At 40.2% G+C, this 25,831-nt stretch overlaps 5 protein-coding genes across 19 annotated transcripts in view; 4 read left to right on the top strand and 1 right to left on the bottom strand.

Moving 5' to 3' along the window:
- The first annotated feature begins 1,375 nt into the window (after window positions 1–1,375).
- LOC135500696 (uncharacterized) lies at window positions 1,376–5,086 on the top strand. Its single transcript, XM_064792312.1, has 4 exons — window positions 1,376–2,016; window positions 2,802–2,952; window positions 3,307–3,430; window positions 3,785–5,086. The coding sequence occupies exons 1-4, from the start codon at window positions 1,986–1,988 to the stop codon at window positions 3,983–3,985; spliced, it is 507 nt and encodes a 168-aa protein (XP_064648382.1). The 5' UTR covers window positions 1,376–1,985; the 3' UTR covers window positions 3,986–5,086.
- A 1,670-nt stretch (window positions 5,087–6,756) lies between these two features.
- LOC135500249 (cytochrome c, testis-specific-like) lies at window positions 6,757–8,834 on the bottom strand. The gene is made up of 3 exons (XM_064791576.1): window positions 8,735–8,834; window positions 8,122–8,296; window positions 6,757–7,809 (listed from the first exon to the last, which is right to left on the bottom strand). The coding sequence occupies exons 2-3, from the start codon at window positions 8,288–8,290 to the stop codon at window positions 7,658–7,660; spliced, it is 321 nt and encodes a 106-aa protein (XP_064647646.1). The 5' UTR covers window positions 8,291–8,296; window positions 8,735–8,834; the 3' UTR covers window positions 6,757–7,657.
- Window positions 8,835–10,172: 1,338 nt separating this feature from the next.
- On the top strand, window positions 10,173–10,870 carry LOC135500800 (thiol S-methyltransferase TMT1A-like). The gene is made up of 2 exons (XM_064792451.1): window positions 10,173–10,283; window positions 10,628–10,870. The coding sequence occupies exons 1-2, from the start codon at window positions 10,173–10,175 to the stop codon at window positions 10,868–10,870; spliced, it is 354 nt and encodes a 117-aa protein (XP_064648521.1).
- Window positions 10,871–14,409: 3,539 nt separating this feature from the next.
- LOC135500219 (transmembrane ascorbate-dependent reductase CYB561-like) lies at window positions 14,410–24,644 on the top strand. Of its 3 annotated transcripts, none has more exons than XM_064791515.1 (6): window positions 14,410–14,554; window positions 16,998–17,115; window positions 17,369–17,513; window positions 17,789–17,997; window positions 19,198–19,352; window positions 19,679–24,644. In XM_064791515.1, exons 2-6 carry the CDS (start codon window positions 17,032–17,034, stop codon window positions 19,842–19,844), a joined length of 759 nt encoding a protein of 252 aa, XP_064647585.1. In that variant the 5' UTR covers window positions 14,410–14,554; window positions 16,998–17,031; the 3' UTR covers window positions 19,845–24,644. The 3 variants fall into 3 exon arrangements, with proteins under 3 accessions (XP_064647585.1, XP_064647586.1, XP_064647587.1); XM_064791516.1 differs by lacking the exon at window positions 19,198–19,352 and adding an exon at window positions 18,259–18,413; XM_064791517.1 differs by lacking the exon at window positions 14,410–14,554 and adding an exon at window positions 16,307–16,392.
- A 360-nt stretch (window positions 24,645–25,004) lies between these two features.
- Window positions 25,005–25,831, top strand: part of LOC135500891 (A-kinase anchor protein 9-like) — a 92,136-nt gene continuing 91,309 nt past the window's right edge. For all 13 annotated transcript variants that reach the window (XM_064792595.1, XM_064792593.1, XM_064792597.1 and 10 more), the window contains exon 1: window positions 25,005–25,120. In XM_064792595.1, the coding sequence (XP_064648665.1) occupies window positions 25,073–25,120 (48 nt within the window). In that variant the 5' untranslated portion in view covers window positions 25,005–25,072. The remainder of the gene's footprint in view (window positions 25,121–25,831) is intronic.

The raw sequence follows: 25,831 nt of genomic DNA, 5'->3' as shown, positions 1-25,831 counted from the left end.
AACACACATTAGTCATTCTCAGTATGTTTTGGTATTTTACAGGTGTTGACAGAAAAGTGAAATTCTGTGGTTAGATCCCTTAAAATATCACTTCAGCTCTGGACCCCCCCCCCCCTCCTCCATCTTCTGACCAAGGTTTGGGAATAAACCTTCTACTCCGGCCTAGTTGATTATGCATGGTGGAAGACTTGGTGTTCATGACTGTCACTGAGAATGCCACGACCTTTTGCCACCGTTTCCCGAATTTTTCTCCCACAAGCTCGTTGTCAGAATACAATAGAGCCGGACACTTTTTCCCGGGGGACATTTTCTACTACTCCACCGCCAAGGTTGGCGGAAGAAAAGAAAAGAACCACGACGGAAAAGGTGACAAGGTCCCACAGCATCGGAAGCCCATTAACCTTGCCCAGCAGATACATCTCTTAACGAGCAATACAATGCCGTGCTATTTCCCTTGCCTCAGTCTGATGCATCTGGTGATTATCATGGATTTCCATAATGGAACCCTTTGCGGTCTCACACTACAGTTTCTCGTAATCGGAAGGCCGCGACGAGAGGGAAAATGCAGCCGCCGCCGACGCATCCACCTTAATTGTCCCAGATCTACATGTAACTGAATAAAAATGAATATATATCATGTGATACTTCATTAGAAAGCTGATAGCTTATTCTCTCGCTCGAAAGTAGCCAGCAGAAGAGAAAATGTAACAGAAAAGAAAAAGATTTAAAGAGTTTTGCTTTTTTAAAGCCTCTCGGTGACACGGGAGTAAAACGCGTAGAATATAAGGCTTCGGGTGCCTACGGCGTTGCTTTTCAGTTCGCTTATTGATAAGTCTCCATGTAGCAATGTTCGTGAGAGGACTTTCTCAGAGAGGAGTAATCGTGAGAGAAAAGGGTGCAAGACCTTCTCAGATGAAGTAAACGTGAGAGAAAAGAGTACAAGACGTTCTCAGATGAAGTAAACGTCAGAGCAAAAGGTGGAGGACTTTCGCAGAGGAAGTAAAAAGATAGACAGTCGAGCCCTCGAAATCAAAAGTCAAGAGCACGAGATAATTGAGCACTTTGTATATAAGTCTTTCTCCTCGGCAACTGGAACATACTTCCCATTGTCGGCCCAACTTTCTTTCGAGACACTCCATCAGAAGGATAATAGATAACGATGCGACTGAGAGCGGACCTGGGAGCAAAGTTAAAGAGGTCGGATGACACCGTGAACGGCTAATGGAGCCGTAATTCGTTCAGCAAAGGAGTAGCCTTGCATCATTACTATATAATATTTATACGAGCGGCAGCCTTGTAGCAACATTTGCAAAAGATGTTAACAGTGTTTTACGCTCACATGAAACAGACGCAATAATAATGTGCTGGCGGGGACACTGGAAGGAAACACAGGGAAATAATGCCATGGTGAAACAGCCGCTCATGGCAAATAGAGCTTGTCCAAGGAGCTTGTCTGTAGTGCGACAGATTTGAGTTGCGAACACGATACATTCGCGCCATCCTGAGATCAGGCGTTTTTACTCCTGTGTCATAGAAATATCGAGAGGCGGAGTATATTGAAAACAACTGCAGTAGCCAGCAGGCTGCATTTGCGCAAGAATGGATTACCCAGCATCAGATTAGTGGAATGACGCTTTCCATATAGCTTTTAGCTGCATTTTAGCTGCATATCGCAATAACATAGGAACACATAATATAATCTTTAGTGTTGCACCAAAAAGAGACAGAAGTCTTTATAAGCTATCCCAAAGGGGATACTCATACGTCTTGATTGAATAAGAGGTTTATAATAATATGTCAGATTTAAATCGATTATCGGAAATATAATTATTGTGTCAATGTCACAGCACCGTGGTTATTACACTGCTGACAAACACCGAAGGCGAAGTTGGGAAGAGAGATGAGCATGTAACCGAAACCATAGCCTCGGGAGTGTAGGAATTAAAGCGGATTTTCTGCGACGAAATGACGTGACGGTGAACCAGATGATGTTGATGCTTCAGGTGATTCTATTAGGTGAGTGTAAATACTTGAATTGGTTTATTTTGCCTGGAGCTTCGTTCATAATTGCATGTGGAAAAGCATGTTCTTAACACGTTTTAAAGAAAGCGCTTGATTTGCTTTTATCTTTCTCCTTTGTATTGAAATGGGGGTGTTTTTATTCTTAGAAAAGTAACTTGGAAACAAAAGAAGATGAGACCTTCAGTTTGAGATTTTTTACACCTGATTGATCATCTTGACCACCAAGGTTTTTGCATCTTATCAACAAAGTCTTTGCATCCCGGCTATATCGTTTAAAGGAAGTATAGTTCACGTGGTTCATGGTGTTTATTGATTGGAAGGTTCTAAAATTAGGCCTATAAAACAAGTGGCGTGGCGTTTTATCATGGTCGGCCAAAGACCCGTCTAATGAGGAGCTTTTGCCTGACTGGTGCCTGGGGATCGTTCATGGTGAGTGGTTCTATTAGCCATCTTTGCGGTAGTCAATTGACACATCTTGACATCTCGGCTCTTCGTGGTTAGAAACCTCTGCGACCACTATAAAGTAATCCAACACCAAGGGGCAACACGGTATGTCTAATAATGTCTTATTCTCCCTTACGCCTTCTTTACCTCATTGCTAGGCAACGCGTTGTGTTTATCCTTCATCGTCTCCTGATAAAACACCACAAAAAGCTAAATTAAACTTCTCCATGAAGTCAACATTGCTTCACCGGAAAAAGACACTTTCAAATATCCAAGATTTCGATTCAAGCTGGGTACCATCTAAATGATGGTTCGATCACTTGATACCATTTCAGCTGTGATCAAGTCGGTATTGTCGACTGCTACGTGTTCCACAAACTTTACAGCGTTGGCGAAGAGCTGCATGCAGGAGGTGGAACAAGAGTTCAGCTTGTCCGTCTCGAAAATACTCGCGAAGGATGCGGAGGGGACAAGGGAGCTTTGCAGGTTAGTGCTCCATCACCTTCCTGAGGCAGGATTGAGAATGTTCCATCAGGCAGTGGCTGGTTTTTTACTAATTTTTACAAAGTTCCACATTTTCTATGGTAAAATTGCCGCAGTCTTAGTCATGGAATGACCTTACCATGAGGTGGAAACGATGAAAAGGACCTCAAGCATCATGGCATCACTTTAATAAATAATTTATCTTTAGCCAATCAGAAGTACTCACTCCTACACCGTCTGTGCTGTCTTCATGGTTGAGCCAATCACAGGGTCGTACCAGTGTATAGTAGACTTCCGGTGCATGTGTTGTGGATGATTATAGCTTTTCTGACATTTTTTCGTTTTTTCTGTATTCAGGAAGTATCAAGAGATGTACTACTGCCTGCATAGCGTGCTCGACCCCTGCTCCACCTTGGGGAAGCACTATTTCTCTCTGATACAGAGACGCGTGGTCAGTAACTATGGACAGCATTGTCCAGGGGTGAGTCAAAGGCACATTCACCATTTTTCTCGAAGGAAAAATTGACCGACGGAATATATTGAGGGCTTCTGGTTAGCCAATACCACAGTCTTTCCCGCGGAGTCGTGAATAATACTTCTTAAAGAAAGCGGCAAATCGCTCTAAACTTCAGGGCAAAACTCAGGACTACCGAGCTCAGTGACGTGTGTGAGGAGAGGAGCATGTGACTGACCCTCGTTCGTTTTCGTATTCGACCTGTTGATGATTGGAGGAGCATTGCTTGTGCCAAGTGATTTTTGAACCGGACACTCATATTTTCATACCGGTGCGGGTCGTGTCATTTGTTTCACCAGTCATTGTTTTCTCTTTTTCTAGGTTTCACCGGACAGCAGACGAACGACGCCTTCGCTGCCAGTGTATCACGTGACGACAACAGAACAGACCCCTCGGGATGTTTCAAGCGAGAAAATGAACAGGCAATTAAAGTCGGCGTCGGATTTTATTCTACCGGATAACATATTTGTAATTAGCGTCTTGTTGATTTCATCATGTGTGTCGGTGTTAATTATATCTTGATTCTTCGAACTGCGTGCAATACAATGTATATGTATGTCTTGGTTATCACCGTTTTCAACGAATTCTTGACTCAATCGTCGGCTGGGTCGAAAGTAGCCGGACTTAGGGCAAGTAAACTGCTGCATATAAAGTCGAGACGGAGAGACGACTAATTCCAAGTACGAGCCCGACTCGCCTTTGAGACTGAATCATCGATATACATGTTTTTGAATGAACTAAATTAAAGACTATTTCCAAAGTAATGAAGACAAGGCCTATGGTTAGACCCTGTTCTTGTGCATTGTTAAATGCAGTGCAATGATTTTTCAATTATCCTGTTTGGTGAAGTCACGGTCTTGATGGAAGCCCCTTTTTATGAAAACCCAACATATATATATTTCACGCCGAAGTTGTCCCTTTAAACGCTTGCTTTTGGGCATGGTCTGTCGCACCCGACGCCATGCAGGCGTCTCAGCTATATAATCATCCGTTTTATAAATTCTAAACCACCAACATCTGATAAATAATAAGTCTCATCGCATAATTATTTTAATTTTTGATGAGTCGGAGGTGCATGGTTACGGGGACTAATATCATTTGTGTGTTTGTATCTAATAAAGTTTGTGGAATGTGGTCCATTATAGTCCGACCGAGCGCTGTAACTTGAAATTTTAATGTATAATTTCGAATCGGGCTCCAGGCTGTCATCTTTGAATCATTCACATTATTTAATTACAACCAGGACCCTTGGGGGACTAGAGTCTTCACAGAGACCGTTATTAACTCTTACGCTGAATACAAAAGGTTGAATTCTCCGGAATCAGTAGCTTCTTCGCCGGTCCTGCGCACAAATGCTATGATTGTGCGCTTCTTAAATGCTTTGAAGGGATTGATCAGTATAAAAAACAGCATTTAAAATTCCACCTAGATTTGAATTGTACCAGCCATGAACAAAGAACATCATCCACCATGCTGCAAGCAGGTTGATAGAGACAATGTCACAATCTAGCCCAAGCACCAGCCAGCAGTTGAGCAGGTTGTGATTTTGTCCTTGAGGGTGGTACACTCCGAACACATTGGACCGGCCTCGTCCTGACATCCATGGATGATACAATGGGCTGCCCAGGGAGTCTAGAGGGGGGGGGGGTGGTCCCATCTACCACAGCAGGACAGAAGATCCAGTAGATCCTGTTGCAACCCTGAGTTGCAAATACAGCAGGACTTTTGCGAACAACGATAAAAAAAGTGCACACAAACAAGTCATTAACTTTTTACATGTTTACAGTGTCATTCAATGAAATAAAACGAAAAAGTGCACTTGCCTCGTACATACAAGAATAGCAAAAGGGCCCACCATTATGTCTTATTTCATTGGCAATACCAGTAGGCCGCGAGTCTACTAAAAAAGAAGTCAAAATTGACTTTGGCGACAGCGCTGCTCTCTAGCGTTAGAAAGTTGAACTGAGAGTTTTGGACGAGAGAAGATTTCAGTTCCACTCTCTGCCGCGAGAGTGCGCCACCGTCGCCTAGGCCATGTGACATACAATTGAAGATATTCATACGAGAGAAATTCATCCATACAGGAGAAATAGCATTCAGCATGAAATTATCATGAAGGTGGTATTCAAACAGGTAAATACCTTCTGTATGACCAGTTCTTGATGGTATTGGTGTCAGGGAAGCGCAGAGGAACAGTAGAAAGTCAGAACAAAACCAACAAACTTGTATTTTCAAACTCACACTTCACTCATTTAATTCACTAATAAAAACCTCCATTAATAACATTTTACATGCTTAAAGTGTCATTCAATGAAATAAAACTAAAAACTGCACACTAACAAGTCAACCAACCAGCTGATACTGTCAAGAAGTCTCTCTGTTATTGCTTGGTGGTCTTGTCTAACCCAGACACTGAGACAGCGTCCTTCAAACGTGAAAGGTTTGTCAAAGACAAGAAGCAATATCTCTCTGTGCATGGCATTTACTTGCCTAGTACATACAAGAATAGCAAAAGGGCCAATCGCATGTCTTATTTCATTGGCAATACCAGTTGACCCACAGGCTACTTATGCAAAATGCCCTCAAAAAGTCAAAATTGACGCCTTGGCGACAGCAGTGCTCTCTAGCGTTAGAAACTGGAACTGAGAGTTTTGGACGAAGATTTCAGTTCCACTTCCTGCCGCGCGACTGCGGTACCGTCGCCATGACCATTTGACATACAATTGAAGATATTCATACGAGAGAAATGCCATCCATACAGGAGAAATAGCATTCAGCATGAAGTGATCGTGAAGGTGGTATTCATACAGGTAAATGCCTTTCTGTATGACCAGTTCTTGATGGTATTGGTGTCAGGGAAGCGCAGAGGAACAGTAGAAAGTCAGAACAAAACCAACAAACTTGTATTTTCAAACTCACACTTCACTCATTTAATTCACTAGTAAAAACCTCCATTAATAACTTTTTACATGTTTACAGTGTCATTCAATGAAATAAAACAAATAAAACAAATGCTTGAAGTGCTTTATCACTGGAATACAAACCAGGGAACTAGTGTTTCTTCTAGAAATTTCGATTGGCAGGGAATTTGGGAATGGGCAAGGACAAGGGCAGGGTTGGCCCCCTAACAGAAAATGCATAAGCTGTTTTGATAATAGAGGGGAGCATTTAATGAGGGGCAGGGTACTGCCTCTTCTTCATGTATTTTGGTCGAGAAGAAACACTGAGAACATTACACTGGGCTCATCACTCTCTTCCTGCCAAATCGCCCAATAGTTTGATAAGTCAAGTGATTGCTAGGATGAAACAGGGACAAATTTATTCTCTGAAATGGTATTTGTTGCACAAAGTAATCTCCTTCAGCTACTAATCTGCCGCCTGACTTAACAAGGTTACAATTCAACTAAAGACGAGAAGCACACACTGTTACTAGACTAATATTCCGATTATGCTGTTAATGAAATGAAAAACACTGTCACTACTGCAACCTAGAGAATATCCTGTTCTACACACAATGCTTGGATTACAATAATGGAAAATGAAGAAATTTACAGTGTAACTGGTATCATTGTAAATGTACATCAGGATTCTTGGACAAAAATAATCTTTTTTTGATCCGACCTTTAGTAAAACTGCCTGTAAAGAGACTTGCCCGACTCTAGTATAGTAAATATGGTGATATCAAATAGTTAGTACAATGAAATATTACATTCTCAAGTGGTGTCCCACTAAACTGGTTTCTCAGTGAAAACAGTCCAGAGACTACTGACCCAATGAGCAATAAATATATACATTGTAATTGTATGTTTAAAGAATCCTTCTTATGGCCAAGTCGACCAAATCAGACAAAACAATAGGTTTTCTTGTCAAGTAAGTCAGTGCACACAAAAAAGACTAGGATACAAGCAGTCCTGAGATAAGGTTCCAAGGTACGCCGGTCATATTTACTGGTTACTCAAGAATTTATTGCATTTCGAGTTGGGAGTTTAGGGTTCAAATGGTAACCTTAGGTACATGTCCAAAGGCATAACATACTGTGAATGAGCAATGTTCTCAGTTCAACACAAAACAAATGGAGTCATTTAAAAATGTACTAGGACATCGTTCTGGTATGATATGGAGGTAGAACTTTCATCCTTTGCGATTCTAGGTCCTTTTCTGATATACAATTTTTTTTTCCTAAAGTCACGTATATTAACTTGGAGATGTTTCCCGTTTCAAAAAAGCAATTAAATCTTTGCGTTCGCCCGCCTTCTTGATTCCTGCAAAGACCATTTTAGTTCCAGGTATGTACTTCTTGGGGTTCGTTAGATAGATCTCTAAGGTGTCTTCTCCCCATGTTATTCCTGCAAAGAAAACATGAAGAATGTAACTTCTAATAATTTTCTGTTGAGAAAACAGCACATGTGTTACATGTACATACTTTGAACCATCAAACTACTAGAATAGACGATTCCCAGGACTTAGGAGGAACGCTGTTCTTTACTCCTACGTGAAAAACAGGGGTGGGTTAAAGGTTGGTGGGCAACTAAAACTGGTGCTGTTGCATTGAAATTACAACTGAGATTTCACAAACATATACTTAACGGAGACAGGATCCCCTCACTGGTTGGAAGACTACATGTGCACTATAGACAAAAATGTTATTCAAAAGTTACCTTTGTTCTTGTTAGCTTCAGTGTAGGTGAATCCAGAAGCCTGTCCTGTCTTGCGTCCGTACATCCCGTACAGGTTAGGACCCGTCTTATGTTTACCATTTTTTTCCACATTGTGACATTGATAACATTTCTGCTTAAAAACCTTGGCTCCCTTGTCGGCGTCACCCATTATGTTCTGAAAAAGTTTGGAAAATAATCACTGAATCAGTTATTTATAGTTGAATGCGATCTAACTACCGTCACTTCTGATTTGGATTGAAAATTTTAACTGCTTTTTTTAGTTGTTGAAGGGACTTTTCAATTTCAAAGCCTTGTGTACGTGTGTCAAGAGACAGAGTACAGGACAAAGGCAAAATGGGTCAACGTCAAAAAGTTGACTCTTACCCATGGCATGCACACAATCAAGCAGTGTGCAGATGGCGATGTACATGCACGTACGCTAAATACACGTATCAATGTGGCAGTGCAGTGCCGAGAGATCGTGGGAACGGTTTTGGACAGCATAAAACGATCTACGGATACAAATATACCTCTAAAGTTGATCAGTGAAACTCTATTTGGGTTCCGGTTCAGTTATAGAATGAAAAGATTAATAAATTTCGACTAAACTTACAATTATTCGTGTTAGTACACAGCAACGCAACGTTCATAAAATCCTAACGTCCTCTGGAAAGGTCGATTTCTTACGTCAACGACCACTGAATCGGGGAAGACTATTTTTAGTAGGGGTATCAGGTAATCTCGTAAAACAAAAAGTAATTTTCAAAGTTATATTACAGTCACTTTTTTAAATCTAGTAGCGAGGAATAACAAAATAGATAGAAAAAATATAATTAGGAACAAAATTACCAGATTAATTCCATATTTTGTGAGCAAATTATATCTTCTGGCCCTTTTCCCTAATAGACTGCTCCAAAACCCCGGAACTCATTCGGTATTTCCCTTTGCGTAAAAACTTGCGCCTTTGTGTAAGGTATAACTGGTCATTATCCAACATTGATTCTATTTCTTAACCTTATTGCGTATGGAAATATACTGAGATCTGATGCAATCGACATTTACTGAATGAGAATTGACCTCAAGCGAACAAACTGGCGGAATGTGTCGTTTGATCCAGGTTTTAGGAGGGTTGCCGAGTGATTTGGTACTTGGAAGTAGCTCGACCTGAAAATAGTAAAAAGTGCGAAAGTTTTTGTCATTTCATTTGCTAAAGTCAAACAAACAACTGCTAGGATTTCAACTCCCCACACTGACACTCACGCTGTCATGGTTGACCTAAGCTTACGTTTGAGAACTATTTTGACTCGCATTTATAATTATTTCTCCATGACTTCGGGTAGGCCTAGCCCTAGATGGTCATCATGAATGATCGGTCATCCTCTGTCACTTTGGTACCTTCTTTTTCCAGGCCTGGCCTTGCCGATCCATTCCCTAAGTGATTGTGATAACTAACTCTGCTCAGAAGCCAGCCAGAGGTGCGAGTGTTTTAACTCTCATTCTCAATCTCATTGATTGCGTTGTCATGTCATTGACAAATGACAACGACCTAACGTATAAGCTTACAATCTTTTTTCTGGATCCTTTGCTGTCTAGATGTAACTCGGATCTGTTTCTTCTAACCCTTCAGCATCCATTGTCGGAAGATGGCAGAAGTTGACGCACTTGTCGGCAGTTTTCTTTGGAAAATATTGACTTTCTCCTTTGCTGTGTTTATATCGTACATCATATTCAAGCCGAGTGGAAGACGCTGGCTCTGGTCTCTCAGTAACAGATTAGAAGCCTTTAATTTGTACATCATAATTGATGGAATTTGTCGCAGACTGGCAAACTTTGATGCCTTGAAAATGACTGTTTTATCTAAAATGGAAGACCGTCCTCTCAAAATAGCTGAAGTTGGAATAGGGTCCGGACCAAATTTTGAGTTTTATCCTGCTGGAAGCGAAGTTTATGGGATCGAACCGAACCCACATTTTCGATATTATATGGAACGAAATCATCGGCAATGCAGCAAGAAGATAGACGTGAAATTTCTAGAAGAAACGGGGGAAAATATGGTTTCTATTGGTGACAATACTATGGATGCTGTTGTTCTCTTCTACATATTGTGCTCAGTGAAGGATGTTGGTCAAGTGCTCAGGGAAGCGAAACGAGTTCTGAAAAAAGTAAGTTTTACGAAGGACAGCAGGCAATAATGCAGCATTCAATGTAACCCTCTGCCCCCTATGCTCACGCATTCTTTAGGTACCATTAGGAGCTACCAAGGGTTTAATAAAAACATTGCTTTAAATGTTTTATAAAAATCCTATTTGGACAACCGGTAGCTGGTCTGTGATTATCATAACTGTGAAACCCCTCCATTTTGCAGAAGTGGGTATAGCTGTGAACTTTAAGATGGAGAAATTGTTTAATTTGATGATTTTATCATTGAAAAGTGCACCCGGGCTGTTCAAAACTCCCCAGTTTTAGCAGTGTTCTTTATAATTAGTTAACCATATGACTCTTTCAGGATGGTACGGTCTATGTCTTCCAGCATAGCGATGCTGAACCGAAGACGTGGAGATACTTGTTGCAGAAGCTGATCAACCCCATCCACAAGGTTCTACTGAGCTGCGACTTGTTGAGGAAGTATACAACAGATTTTGAACAAGCTGGATTCTCAGATGTGGATCTAAAGCATGTGGATGCTGCATGTTTCAGAATTGCCATTCCATATCTTGTTCCACATCTAATTGGGACTTGCAGAAAATAGGAACTGGACTTCAAGCAAATCAAGTTTGAATTCTTGTCCACCTCTAGTTGTGATTTGCAGAAAATAGTGCCATATCTTGCCCTACTTCGAGCTGGGACTTACAGACAATAGGACTGGACTTCTAGTACCATATCTTGTCCCACGTTTAGTTGGGACTTACAGACAATAGGGACTGGACTTCTAGTGTCAATTCTTGTCCCACATTCAGTTGGAATTTGCAGTTAATAGGGACCATAATCTGGACATGACTCGTACAGCTGCAAAAGCTGGTAACCTTGTCTGGTGTCATCTAAATTATGCCTGACTTTTAATTTTTTCTTTGTCCACTTAACACCTTCAGCGCCGAACCACGTAGCTTTACGTGGCCCAAATCCCCCCCTTCCCTTTGAGCTGGTTATCGGAGTCTTATGGACTTCATGAAAGAACTACGCCATCGCCATCTTCAGGGCAAGGTAGGAACTGAAAAGACAAGAAGAGGTCTATCCAGTTCCTACCTTGCCCTGAAGATGGCGATGGCGATGGCGTAGTTCCTGCATGAAGTCATTTAAAGTTCTGAACTACGTTATCGCCATCTTCAGGGCACGGTTGGAACTGAAAAGACCGTTTGGTTTTTCACGGTATTTTCAGTTCCTGCCTTGCCCTGTAGATGGCGATGGCGTAGTTCTTTCATGAAGTTGTTATTATGTTATCTTTTGGTACTCTTGTATCTTTTATTAAGGTCTGAGTAATAAAATTCATTCATTCATTCATTCATTCATTCATTCATTCATTCATTCATTCATTCATTCATTCAAATTCATTCATTCACGACACGTACAATAAGTACTGTTCAGCTTGGTGTATTCTGCATCCAAGTTTCCCAGCCTACGGCCAGGTGGCAGCACCTGCCGGTAACGAAGTCTCGCCTTTTACTCAACGAGAAGAAGAAGAAGAAGACTCAAAACTACACTTCTATGCCTATTGGGCGAATTTCTTCATTTCATGAGTGTTGGACTCGATGAAGTACGTAACTTTCATTATCAAAACCTAAACTTTGAAAACAGGAAGCACGGAAATGACTGACTATCTAAACGATTTTGAAATTTTTTTGAACGACCATGGTTTTAATGGTCCTTCTGATTTACATATCAATAGCCGATGTGAGTTTTTAGACAACTTGGAGATTTTTTTGAAGCTGGCAATATTATTGTATGCGGACGATATGATTCTTATGGCAGATGATCCTAACGAGTTACAAAACGCCCTAAACTTATTGCACGATTACTGTGAGGAGTGGCATCTGATCGTAAATATTAAGAAAACCAAGGCAATGATTTTTTCTCGGGGAAAGCTTAGAGTAAATATACCGGAATTTAGATATAATGGGGGTAGGGTCGAGTTGGTAGACCATTTCACATACTTAGGCGTAACATTCTCATATAATGGAAATTTTGCGAGGGCAATAAAAGATAGATATAATAAAGGTATGAAAGCCATGTTTGGTGTACTGAGAGCGTGTAGAAGACTTTCTCTTACGGTCGAATTGAGTCTAGACATATTTGACAAAGTAGTCACACCAGTTTTGCTATACGGTAGTGAGGTGTGGGGTAACCAAAACACCGAGTTGCTGGACCGTGTACAAGTTAAATTTTGCAAATATTTGCTACGATTACCGTTAAGAACTCCTACAGTAATGGTAATGGGAGAACTTGGGCGACACTCTTTGAAGATTCACATAGCCGTGCGAATGTTATCTTTTTGGAACAGACTCAGAATTGGAAAAACAGATAAATGGGCTTATATCTTTTATAACATAACTAGGGAGCATTTAGACAAGGGTTATTTAAACCAAGGCTGGTGTAAAAGTGTGAAAACTGTTCTAGACGGCTGTGGCCTCACTCAAATTTGGTATACTCCCGAGGTTTTGTCCCTACGAGAACTGAAAATTGTAGTTGAACAGATAATGAGAGACCAGTGTGAACAACTATGGAGAAACGAGGTAAATAACGATTTCAGATGTATAATTTATAGAATGTTTAAACAAAACCTGAATATGGAGCCCTATGTTAAAAAATTACCATTATATCAAACGGTCAGTATTTGTAAATTTCGTACTGGATCTATAAAATTCCCAGAAACAGTAACCAGAATGTATAGAAATGAAACTGCAGAAAATATTTGTGGTCTTTGTGACCAGGTTTGTGTAAGAGACGAACTTCATTATTTTATTACGTGTCCGTATTTCCGTCACATGCGAGTAAGGTTGTTTCCAAACTTAAAAGAATTACCTCAGGTTTTTTATCATGAATTTTTCCATCGCATTATGACTAAATGTTCCCGGGTAAACTTAGACAATATTCATAGTTTTTGTAAAGAATTCATCAGCTTGGTCCACCATATGTAAATGTTAAATCATGTAACCTCTTATACCCGAAAGGGTTTTTTGGAGAGAAATAAATTATGTTATGTTATGTTATGTTATGTTATGTCACGCCACGTACAAAAAGTACTATTCAGTATGGTGTATTCTGCATCCAAGTTTCCCAACCTACGGCCAGGTGGCAGCACCTGCCGGTAACGAAGTAACCTTTTACTCGAAACCACACTTCTATGCCTATTGGGCGAATTTCTTCATTTCATGAGTGTTGGACTCGATGAAGTACGTAACTTTCATGATTAAAATCTAAACTTTGAAAACAGGAAGCTCGGAAATGACTGTATGAATGTTTGTATGTGGCGAGTTGCGACCCGGCAGGTGCTGTCACCTGGCCGTAGATTGGAAAAGTTGAATGCAGAATACACGGGATAGCACTGCACTATTGATGTCGTGTTTTCCTATTTTGATCCCGTTTACCTCCGTGTTGACACAATTGGCGGCCTGTGGCAGGACTGTGGCTTGGATAATACCGTATCTCTGACGCTACGAGATGATACGAAAACACTATCCAGTGTGGTGTGTTCTGCATCCAAGTTTCCCAACCTACGGCCAGGTGGCAGCACCTGCCGGTAACGAAGTCTCACTTTTTACTCAAAACCACATTTCTATGCCTATTGGGCGAATTTCTTCATTTCATGATTGTTGGACTCGATGAAATACGTAACTGTCGTGATTAAAACCTTAACTTTGAAAACAGGGAGCACGGAAATGGCTGTATGAATGTTTGTATGTGGCGAGTTGCCACCCGTCAGGTGCTGCCATCTGGCCGTAGATTGGAAAAGCTGCATCCAACTTTCACAGCCTATGGCCAGGTGGCAGCACCTGTCTTCAAGTTGTGCCATCAGGCCCGTGATGAAACGGCTATTCTTAGAAAAGAAATTGACACCATACTGTCAGCATTGTTATCTCACTAAACACCACCCAAGTGACGCTGCCATTTTGCCATAAATGTTGCGGTTGCATTATATCGTGATAATATTGGAATTATCAGAAGTGTCCCTATAAACCCATGGAAGAAAGTCACAACCGAGCACTGTTGCGAAGACAAATTCTGGACGCTTAGTTTCATGTGTCGTTCGGAGGCGGCGCCACTATAGAAAAAACCTGTTCCCTATCGGCCGAGAGTAAAACTAAATCTTTATCATTTTTGTGGAGACCTCCTCTTCACTTTATCAAATTTAACCAATATCTGGTGTTTATATTCACCGGTTTCGCTGCAGTCTACCATATAAGGTGCTACTGTTTCGACATAGGGACATTTCTCAGTGGTAAGTGTGCATATTTTGGATAAATAAGTCACCATATTGAAGCACTCTGAATCTGTCAAATTCATGTACATTTTGTACAGTGAGAAGGTCTACAGTTTGTAAATTGTATAGGGCCTAGTGTCAGTGATAGTTACAGCTAAAAAAATTGTTTTTATCATGGCCTATGCTTTGTCTTGAAGTGTTTGTGCTTTTAATTAGAAGGGCGATGCTAAATCACGCTCAATCATGACCAATAATGACCAATAAATGAATAATGACCAATTGTCCAATAGGGCAATACTTCAAAAACAGGGTAGGCTTTGTGGTTTAACTTTAAAACCATTTTTAGTATATTACAAATTATTATGTATATATTATGCTTCTGAAGACATATTACCATGAGTTTCAGTCATTTTTGGGGTCAGGTTTTTGAGTTATTTAGAATGCAAGGCATGAAACTGATGGTAATTGGTATTTCTTTAGAAGCATAATATATACTGTTTAAATGGTTTTAAACCACATACCCTGTTTTTGAAGTATTGGTCATGATTGGTCGTGATCTAGTATTACCGAATTAGAACGACGCTTAAATTAGCAGGTTCGATGGTGTGATAGCCTAGTTGTGTCACAGAGTGAGTGAGCAGATGAAGACTTCTGTCTTCAGACGCTGACCGGATGTCAACTGACCTCTGAGTGATAGATTGTAGGCACAGAATTTGCCTCATTTCAGATAAGCACTTTTTGTTCGAGCAGTCAGTGGAGTATATCGGTAGAAACGCTTCCCCAACTTGATGAGAATCGGTCAGGCCTGCTTCATGCTTACCAGAGTTGTCTTGTTCTATATTGATATTCTAGGAAAGGAGGATATTTCCTATGTAATCTTCTTCTTTAGCATTTGCTCTTGTATTCAGTTGATATTCTCCAGGGAATATTCCTCCTTTGGTTTTACATCTCATGACAAAGCAATTAAGGGTTAAGTGTCTCGCCCAAGGAGACAAAGCTGAAGCAACGCCTGAACGGCACCTGATCCTTCCGTGAGTTCAACCCACAGCCATGAAAACCTCTTGAGTATTGAGCGGTTCCCCCATGGTTCAGTCACCTAGTCATGGGCACCAGACCTTCCCCGCAACTGCTCTAATTGAATCCGGATCTCGTCGCCCATCAGAAACCACTCGTGATTGATGATAAAGCCAGGATTGCCTATATTCATTACGACATTAGATCAATCAATAATGGGTTGTCAGATTCTCCAAGCCTCAACTGCCAGGGTTTGCTAATGTCATAATGGGCAAGTTTGTGTGCATCGTAACCTCTTTAGTGTTCTCTTAAAATGTCTGGCATTGGCATTGTGTCAGTTCGAGTTTCTGTCTCTATGAAATTAGGGAGCATTGGATGAATTTTAAATCAATAACATTAAAAAGTTCAATCAGTTCACTGGCTAAGAATTTCGTGGCAATTGTCAGCAGTTTTATCATTCTCAATAACTGACTTTGGCACTGGGTCAGATCTATGTACCCAGATGACTTATCAAATCTTAGATTTTAGACGTAAGCTCAAGTGTTGCTATATGATATATCAATGTCAATAGGAACGTGAAATTGTTCTCAGTGAAATTCAAATCTATACAACCTGTTGTGGCATGTGACACAAGACGTTATGCTAACATGATCTGGGACAAATTTTATCTTACGAAATTAAGACAAACTTTAGGTACATTTATTTGTACTACATTATTTGCTAAGTCTTGTGACACGGTCAGTCACATGAGTTATCTTTCATGTGTCATTGATAAAATACTCCAACATTGGGTTGTTGACTTTTCAAACTAGCCACTTTCAAATCTCTGAAGCCCAGCAAAGGTAAGATGTTATTGTCAAGAAATAATTCATTGTGTTCCTCCAGAACTATGGTAACTACTAATCAAATTTACACCAAACTTCACGTACATGTAGAAAGGTATAGTTTTTCGAGAAATATGTGAAAAAAATGGGTGTTATTGGTCTAGTATTTTAGCCATTCATTCTTTGGTACACTTGAACGCACCACAACCAAAAGGCCTTTGTTGCTCCCCCCCCGCCTCCCACTAAATTCGGCCCTGTAATCTGCCATTAGCACATCACTATTGGAGCACACAATTATGATCGAATGACTTCAATTTACACCCGGAACTCTTTGTTACCATGGTTACCAAGTGATTACAGCAGTGCCGCAACATGCCAATTTCTCTGTTGGTATGTCATGTTGTGCGTTAATTATGGTGTAATGGAAATCTCGGCAAAATATGACTGAGCGGTTGGTCTTTGCATGTTGACCAAGGTACATTACCCCACTTGTTCTATTCTGAACACATTCGGTTTATAATATAGTTACCCTTCAGCAGCTGCATAAAGTTTGGTTCTGAGCACAGTTGTCTTTCTTGCGAATCTTTTTAGCAAATTATTTGGAATTTTCTTTTGTTTTTCAGGTTTTGATCTCCATATCTCCTGCCTGAGCCAACAATGGACAAAGGAACGTACGACTCTCTCGGCCAACAGCAGACGGCAAACACTAAGGTGTTCACGTGGTGGGTTCTCTTGGCTCAGGTAAGAACTGTGCGAGAGATTTTGAGAAGATTTCAGGAAATGTACAATTTGCCTAGAAATAAACTTGATCATGTCAGGGTAGATGTTGCATAATCGTTCCTGGCAACAAGGTATCAAAGTGATGTGAAACTCGGGGCCTAGTTGTTGATTCAAAACGAGTTAGTTCAAAAAATTTGTCATTAACTTTAACTCGTCGTAATCTCACGGGCAGTTCCCTGAATAGAAAAACCTTATATCTTCGATTATTTGGTAGGTTTCTGGCCTAACGGCTGTTGTGCTGGTAGCAGTATGGATGGGCCATTTCCGTGGTGGATTTGCCTGGACAGAAAAGCCTGGCATAGAATTCAACTATCACCCTCTCTTCATGATCATTGGTATGGTGTTCCTGTACTCTGATGGTAAGTTTATAGGGTATATCTGGAATGATTGAAAAGGAGACCCTCCCACCTGGACGTTCATGTGGACTGAGGAGCAGCTACCAAGTCATCACTTGACCTTCGAACACTACTTAAATAAGTGCCTCAGAAGGGATTTGAACCCACAACCCTCCGGGTACAAGGGGTCCGGTATTCTGAGCACTACACCAGTGCCACTGTGCTTGCTCTCCATCATTTTCCACTATCTTTAATAGAATCGAAATCCTCATTGACAAATTCCTCATTTTCTCTTTCAGCTATTCTAGTGTACAGGGTGTTCCGTAATGAACGCAAGCTGTACATCAAGATCCTTCACGCTGTTCTTCATATCCTGGCTCTCATCTTTGCCGTCGTTGCTCTGAAGGCTGTCTTCGACTCTCACAACTTGCCCGCAAAGCCATTTGCTAACCTTTACAGTCTGCATAGCTGGGTTGGACTTACAACTGTTATTCTGTTTGGTCTTCAGGTTAGTATTGTGAAAGTAATACCAGTCTACGGGTCCCCTGACGTTGAAAAGAGGCAAATTGAAATAAGAATGGAATTGGGAAAGCCATTGTTTTCATTCCCATCGAACCTTTGATGTGCCAAACGGGCCATGCATGTTTGGAAAAGACAGAATACACTGTGTCTTTTTTTCAGTAGGCCGAAGCCAAGATACCTTTTACCTCGGACATTTCACTTTCCTCTAAGAATATTAATCAAAATATTCAACTTCATTTTCTTGCAGTGGACTCTCGGATTTGTAGGGTTTCTCTTCCCTAAGTTTAATGCTGGGACGAGAGAGGTGATGCTGCCGATGCACAAATATTTTGGCATCGCTATATTTGCAATGGCGATCGTATCCGCCATAAGTGGAATAACGGAAAAGTTAATTTTCACATTGTAAGCTTCGACTGTTAGTGAATGTTGGCGTTTCGTTCTGAATGTGTCATTAAGGCCAGCCATTGGATGCAGAATTAAAGCCACTTCAAAACAAGAAAACTGCCGAGTCACCAGATCGCATGAGATGATTTTCTCTGGCCTGATAGCTCGAGACCGCAGGTCAAGTGCTTCAAGGCTTGAGAACATTATAAACTACTGCCCTCGTGTCTGATGTTTGTCATCCAGATCTCATTCAGTGATGTTCTCGCGCCAAAAGGCACTTGACCAACCTATCATGTGGTCTGAGACCAGTCTTTCAGGCCAGAGAAAATAAACAGTGAGATCTGGTGACTCGGATCAGCCATAAGTGCAGTTTTAGGGCAACAGCACTCAGTCTTGCGAAGTTTCTTTCATGCATCTTTCGCAAGTCTTTCTCAAACAACAGAACCTCTCTGTCAATGAAAACTTGACATTAATTGATGTTCACCGGCATTATGTGTACCTACAATGCTGCCTCGACTACTTTGCCTCATGGATCCTAATATGAATATTCCTTGTCTTCATAAAAGTGCATTCAATGGATGGCTTTTTGATCGTATTTATATGATAATGTTTCTGACGTAGTAATGCATATATATTATCATGCATGACATCAATTACAAAAACAATAGCAGATGGCATGCGTGATAATAATGCATGCTTTTAGTATATTTTGTAAACCTGTCGTCTGCTTGTAGTAGTAATGCAGCCTGTGTGTTGTTGCTTTTAGTTTTACAATTTTTTTCTGCACTGTTGTACATTTCAGTGGGTATTTGGCTTCTCAAGTTTTCTGTTTCCTGGCTTGAGTGCAGGTTTTCGTGCACTGGTCATGCCTGTGCACCGATACCTGGGCGTTGCTATATTCGCGATGGTTATCGTATCAGCCATTTCTGGAATTACAGAAAAAGCTATTTTCTCGATGTAAGTTATGTAAATGCAAAGATGTGAATCTGGGTGCTTCAACTTGAAGGGGCGATAACATCCTTTAACGGTTGTTTGAACTGAGAAACTTAGCTGCGAGCCTGAACCTAATAGTTGTCCAAATAATATTGTGAATTGGTACTAGAACAATGCACGCATCACATCCTGCACCCTGCAGTAGCATGCTCCTTCATTTAGCTCTTAAAACGAGATTCATGCTACCAACAATTAAAAATGAGTAAATTCTCCAACGTGTGGCATCGCATACATTTCCTGATTTGCGTTATCTTGCTGCTTCTTCTTGAACTTTCGACTTTCTTTTTCAGCGCCGGTGAATACTCCAAGAAAGGCACAGAGGCAATTCTAGCAAACTGTCTTGGTCTCGTTCTTGTCTTTCATGGTCTTATCGTAGGATACATCATCACAAACTCAAACTGGAAGCGACAACCACTGCCAGAAGAGGAGACGATGCAGTTGACAGGAACACAGTAGGGGCAACACGATAATAGTGACATTATTGTATGGCGTTCTTGAAATAAGATGAATAAGGTCGAGGTGTCATGATGTCCGGGAAATTCTCAAAAGAGTGGGAGGTTTTAGAAAAAATTTAGTTTTTAGAAGCACTTTTTCCCCTGAGGTGGTCAGATCTGTGAAGTATTGGCACAACATTTGATTTGTTCCTCAATTGTTCATAGGATGGGCAGTAAATCATGCTCGTCCCGCATCCCCCACACTTTCCGCTGCACACTTCAGTTAGTGATTCGTTTGAATTATTAAGTATAATCCTGAATTACACACAAAGAAGAGAATAAATGTCAGAAAAGAAAAGGTTTATAGATTCTGTACCATTTCCAATGTATAGCCCTCAAAATCTTTTCATGATATTTAATGATTATTTTAAAAAAAATTGAAGTTTACTTCTCATGAACTAGATTGTTGTAAGAAATTGTTAGTCTCCCTACCTGTGTTGGCGTCTTTATATCCCCAGTGTCCCATCAAAATGTTGTTTATAGTTGTGTTTCGAGCGGGTGATTGAAAACATAATATCTTCATTGCTCCACCCTGTATCACCTGAGGAGCCTTATGAGTGCCAGGCCATGTTTGCATACATCAGCAAAAAGTGGTGCCCCCAAATTCTGGTATGACACTTCAGGACTTGAATATTAAAACATTATGTTGCCTTCATTCGCATGGTTCAGAATTTGCATGGAGCATAAATGAATTGTTCATATTTTTGCTGAAACACGTCAGACTGGCTGTCATTCATTAAAAAACAATTTGTGATCAAAACGTGTGATTGTCTTGGGAAGATTTCCTGAAAATCTGAAGATCATTTTGCTCATCTTCGGCTGTGAAATTATAACATTTCTAATTTTGTGTAAAAATTTGATGTTAAATGTGTTAATTGTGACTCGGAATCATGAGACTTCCCTTCAATGTAGTGACCTTGACAGTTCCTGAAATCGTGTGACCTTGACCTTTCCTGAAATCTTGTGACCATGACCTTTCCTATATATTTGACCTTCCTAGAACATTGTGACCTCTCCTAACATCTTGTGACCGGGACCTTTCATGAATAGCCTTGGATTTTCCTAACTCTTAGGTGCTGTTGACTGGTAGTTTTCTTCATCTTCTCCTAATAACAATTTTGAGATATCAGCATAGGACTCTTATGAATGATTTGACAGTATCTCATGCCAGATACTCTCGTGGTCTCTTGCTATGCTTGGCAGGGCTAAGTTAGCTCTCTCCTTTGTTGTCTGAAATGCCTAGTGTGGCTACAACATGTACAATGTTAAACCTGTCGGGTCTTTATATTCCCTAGACTTCCCTGAAAACCGGCATATGCAACACAAGGCTTGCCGGATTCTTGGCTAATTTCTCCAGTGTGTATGAGTCATCAGGATGCTTATTGGGAATATTAACCCCGACTGCCTTATGTGGTGTTACTCCTGCTATGGTCTGATGGTGTCTTGCAGTCCGCAGTCCATGATCCATCATAAAAGGGTTGGTTTCAAAATCTGACCTGTTGCATGAAAACAAAAAGGATCGCCTCTAACTTTGAAACTTTGAAACTTAGGTAAAGAGATGACTAAATTGATTTGAGAAGGAGATATTATTCTGCATTTACAGGTGAACAGGTCACTTCTAACAGTTTTCCATATGGAGGAGCAATAGTCTCTCGGGATGCCAAGATTGCCCCCCCCCCCTCTAAAAAAAACTTGCATGTACCAAGCTTAGTTCACAACTAAAAAAATTGAGAACATTTCTGCTGGAATTTATCATTTTTGTTGTGACGTCAGGTTTTGGACTGGCCCCAGAGAATCTTCATAGCCACTGGTTGTTGGTGCTACATTACATGGAATCATAAAGTTAATGTTGTTTACTGGTGTAAATAAATCTCCCGTAATGATTTGACCTCATAAAGATGCCAACAAACTTATCTCAGAAAATTTTAGGTCTCTCTTTGGGCCATCCCATATCCCCTCTATCTATTCCCTGTCTGTGTGTATATCCAAAGATATGGTACAGAATGGTACGAAAGCAACAAGGTGGGGATTTTGGACTTTTAGGGGCAGGGTGATCTTTCATCATAATTATATTGTTTACGTTTTATCAACCAGTGAAATAGAAAGCTATCATTCCATTTTGTAATTGATGTATTTGTCCAACCAGTGAAATGGAAATTTAGCAATTCATTATAAATCGATTTACTTTATCAACCAGTCAAACCCAGGTTCTTAAAGGATATTTTACATTTTGAAAATGAAGAGAGTACATGTACTCTGCTAGATCATGTTTATTTTTTGGTGGTTTTAGTTATGGGCTTGAAAAAAATCTAGTCTTAGTCATTGTGAAAAAAAACCACCAGTCTTTGAAATAATCATAATGAAACAATAGCCTGGTTGTTCAAAACAGATTTTGTCAATAAAACTTTGTTAACTTAACATGGTGTTATCTCCTTCAGTTCAGTCAATTAGACGTGACACCCTGTGAAAGATCATACCAAGTAGGTAAACACCAGCATTAGTTGAAAAACCTGTTTTGAACAACTCGGCCCAGTATATATATAAAGTGCACTGCCTATCTGTACAAGTGTCAATATACAAGCACACTGATATAGTCCATGTATTAGCATGCTGGAGTCAACAATTGTATACTTATATTGTGTTCTGGTGTTGATATTGTTTAGACTTGTACTTGCATTGTATTAGAATGTCATTCTTCTTGATTTGATATGTGATTAATCTTGGGATTTTAAAATAAGCTATTTGATGTAGTTTTCATGAATTTTGGTATATATTTGATGAACAGAAGTATTAGAATTCTGAATGAATGGCCTTCGACGAAACTGACGACCAACCTCGCCATAATTATATTTGAGTTCTGTAAACTCGTCTTCTGCCATATTCGTGAAAGTTTTCCCAACACTTTAGCAATAGCTTTCGATGTAGTTGTTTCTAACTGCTGATTCAAGTGCCACCTATTGTTTTGTTTTGGTAAAGGCATGGTATGGTCTTGTCTTATCGTATTGGTCTGATTTACCCTAGTGGGGCAATTTGGAACCAATCCAACAGACTTCTTGGACAATCAGTTGTTATCTTACAGTCTTGTCCTGTTGCGAGTAATGTTGAAGACCATAACAAGCTGTGTATTTCCATTGAAAATGTTATATTTCTATGCTGTGGACATATATAAAGGAAGTATATATTATAAAAGAAATATTATAAACAGTGAATCAAATCACTCATATCATTGTTGTATGTGGTGAAAAAAAGTTATATATTTTTGTGCGTTAGTCGTATTGAAATTATAGATAAGAAGATTTGTCAATGATATTCATTGTTCACTTTTTCACTTGATTTGAAGGTATTAGTCTCCATTAGATGGCTAGTTCTGTTCGTGATATCAAATTTGAAAAGATGTCTTCATGATGCGGTTTGAAAAGAGGTCATATCATCGACAGGGGTTGATTATTGGACCAATCTTGTTCACTCTCTTGATAAAGTCGCCTCTCAATTTGTTCCTGAAGTGAAAAGTGAAAAATAAATATCAGTTCTTGTTGTAAAATTGTCATGAATGTATATTTTGTAAACTAGTCTCCATGACGGCATTTATATTGTTGCAGTGGTCAGTGTAGGTTTCAATTGGTGTGTAAATAAGACCCAGTTTTAAGCTGGGGTAAAAAATCTTTACCTGATAATTGGAACAATCTCCGTCTCAAAAAAATGGACAATTTTCTTTCATCTCTTTCATTAACTTTGTTGAAGAGGGCAATTGGGATGAGCTAGGGGCTCCTTATACTGGTCCTCTTGTAAGTGGTGCATGTACTGGGTTTTGTTTGGCTTAGTACAAGAAATAATTCATATTCAAACTTGATTGGTGCAGGTGCATTGTGAGATAGTGGAGGCGCCTTTTGGCGACTTTTTGAACAAAAACAAGTTGTTCGTACTTCATGCTGTTCTTTTAAGTATCATCAGGTATCTGACAGGCTGTATTTTTAAAGATGGTCTGAAAAAATAAAGTTCGTCAGAGACCTGTTATTAGGAACTTTGAAAGAATCTCCTAGTTGTTTCTTTTCTAAAACCTCAGTTTTGGCACCTTTACTTTAGATCGCAATTCCGTTGTGCATGTTGAGTTAGATCCAAATTAGATTCTTTTATGAATGAATGTGGTTGTCAGGTATCGATGCTGCTCTCCCTGAGGTTGATGGAATCTTCTTTCTGTAGCATTCATTAAGCACCTTAAATTGTTTGCATGACTGATAAAATCACTCACTCGGTTGTGAGGTAGAGCCACATTGCTTGTGTTATCAGGCACTGTCACATTAGGGACTGAAACTTGTATTACTGTAATTACCCAGTAATAATTGCGGGCTTTGCTTTTTGCATTTGCAGATCGCGACATAAAAGCCTATGAAGGAGATGAACCTTGAATGTTGTATCTCTTTGTAGTAAATGATTGCTGATTCCACCAACTGAGGTCATTGGTAAACGGATAGATCAGATAATTTGTCTGTGCATTAGAAAGTATTTGAACAAATTGATCATTTATGTATAATGTAATAAAACATCGGTGTTTTGTGTTTGTACATGTATATTTATCAGTGAGAAGAGTGAGCTCTTCTGTGAGCTGTGGAAGCCAGCCAACATTGTCAATTTGGAGTGTTGGGAATTTTTTTCTGCACCTCGTGGAAGAGCTGTTGTTGTGATTGTAATATTGTGCTGTGATTAACTTCTGGTTGATCGATAAAGTGGAAATATCATTATCAGTAAATAGTTTGGTTGTTAATCTGTTGCCATCATTTAAGCAGGAAAGATGGAGATCCGAAAAGGTTCCCAGCTTGGCGTTATAGACAGACAAAAGTTGGACGAAAGGGCTTTGAGATGGATTATCAGGTGTGGATCTGCTCGTGCTGCCCTTGGCTCTGGGTGTAACAGCATTTGTTATCTCGCCAGGTCTGGTTGTGACAGTATCTGCAATCTCATTAGGTCTGGTTGTGTCTGATTTTGACAGGACCCCAGCTGGCGCCATCTGAGCTGAAACAGTGGAACTACGCCGAAGCTGCGAGCGTTAGTTTTCTTACCGGCCACCGTAGAAGGCACTCGTGTGTCTTCGGCAATATCCGGAAACGTTCGTAAACAAGCAATGGCCGCCAAGTTTCCAAAACGGAAGGTTGTTTTGTACATTTCCTCAAAACAGTGGTGATAAAGAGCGATATGGATGACGAGGAGAGGAAAAAGAAGTTACAGGCGGGAAAGGAGAGGGTACTGACCACTTTGTAGTTATCCTTGCATTCTAACCTGCTGTAAATTCGTTGCAGACCGAGTTTGTTTAGGGGCGATTTTGCGGCAGCTGTCAACACACACTGGACGCAGTGTATGATGTACAGTGTACATTTTGTACTGATGCCAACGTGTCGTTTTCGGTTTTACTTTCAAATGCAATATGGGCCGTTTTTGGCAACGAAGTTGTGCTGTAGTGTAATAAGATATCATATTGCAATTAGGCCTAGGGCCTATATATTTGGTTTTTTGGTGTGTTAGGCCTACTTTAGTACTTGTGTTCCGCGCATTTTACCGATCTGCGCTATCTTAAGATTGCGCTGCGCATTCTTAGGATCCTATAATTGCGCGGCAATCTCGAGATCGCGCAAGGGAGTTGGGGGGTCTTGCGAGCCAATGATTGAATGATGAATGATTGTCCTGCAAATAATATAACTGACTTATTATGTTCTCTCCGAGAATTTGCAACATCAGACTGCATAAATTATGATGAAATATATGAACTATGGGTTGCCATTCCAACAATAATCTTCCGCACGGCTCATGGGCTTGAATTTTGTGAAAAGTCCCATCAACTTCTGCAATGTTACAAGAAAACGAGTCCCACAACAACAGGTAAAACTATAGTAGTAGAATTCGTTCTATTGTTCAATGATTGTTCAGGGATTGTTAGATTTATGGTAAGGGCCGGTG

This window comes from Lineus longissimus, chromosome 16 (assembly GCF_910592395.1).
Source record: "Lineus longissimus chromosome 16, tnLinLong1.2, whole genome shotgun sequence".
Classification (NCBI taxonomy): domain Eukaryota; kingdom Metazoa; phylum Nemertea; class Pilidiophora; order Heteronemertea; family Lineidae; genus Lineus; species Lineus longissimus.
Note: the sequence above shows the minus strand (reverse complement) of the source record. Positions and strands in the feature narration are given on the sequence as shown.

Coding starts and splice junctions, on each gene's coding strand:
- LOC135500219 (XM_064791515.1), top strand. CDS start 17,032: ATGGACAAAGGAACGTACGACTCTCTCGGCCAACAGCAGACGGCAAAC. Junction 17,116..17,368: donor GGTGGGTTCTCTTGGCTCAG/GTAAGAACTGTG, acceptor ATTATTTGGTAG/GTTTCTGGCCTAACGGCTGT. Junction 19,353..19,678: donor GAAAAAGCTATTTTCTCGAT/GTAAGTTATGTA, acceptor TTTCTTTTTCAG/CGCCGGTGAATACTCCAAGA.
- LOC135500696 (XM_064792312.1), top strand. CDS start 1,986: ATGATGTTGATGCTTCAGGTGATTCTATTAG. Junction 2,017..2,801: donor GCTTCAGGTGATTCTATTAG/GTGAGTGTAAAT, acceptor ATACCATTTCAG/CTGTGATCAAGTCGGTATTG. Junction 3,431..3,784: donor ATGGACAGCATTGTCCAGGG/GTGAGTCAAAGG, acceptor CTCTTTTTCTAG/GTTTCACCGGACAGCAGACG.
- LOC135500800 (XM_064792451.1), top strand. CDS start 10,173: ATGGTTTCTATTGGTGACAATACTATGGATGCTGTTGTTCTCTTCTAC. Junction 10,284..10,627: donor CGAAACGAGTTCTGAAAAAA/GTAAGTTTTACG, acceptor TGACTCTTTCAG/GATGGTACGGTCTATGTCTT.
- LOC135500249 (XM_064791576.1), bottom strand. CDS start 8,290: ATGGGTGACGCCGACAAGGGAGCCAAGGTTTTTAAGCAGAAATGTTAT. Junction 7,810..8,121: donor TGAAGCTAACAAGAACAAAG/GTAACTTTTGAA, acceptor TTTTCTTTGCAG/GAATAACATGGGGAGAAGAC.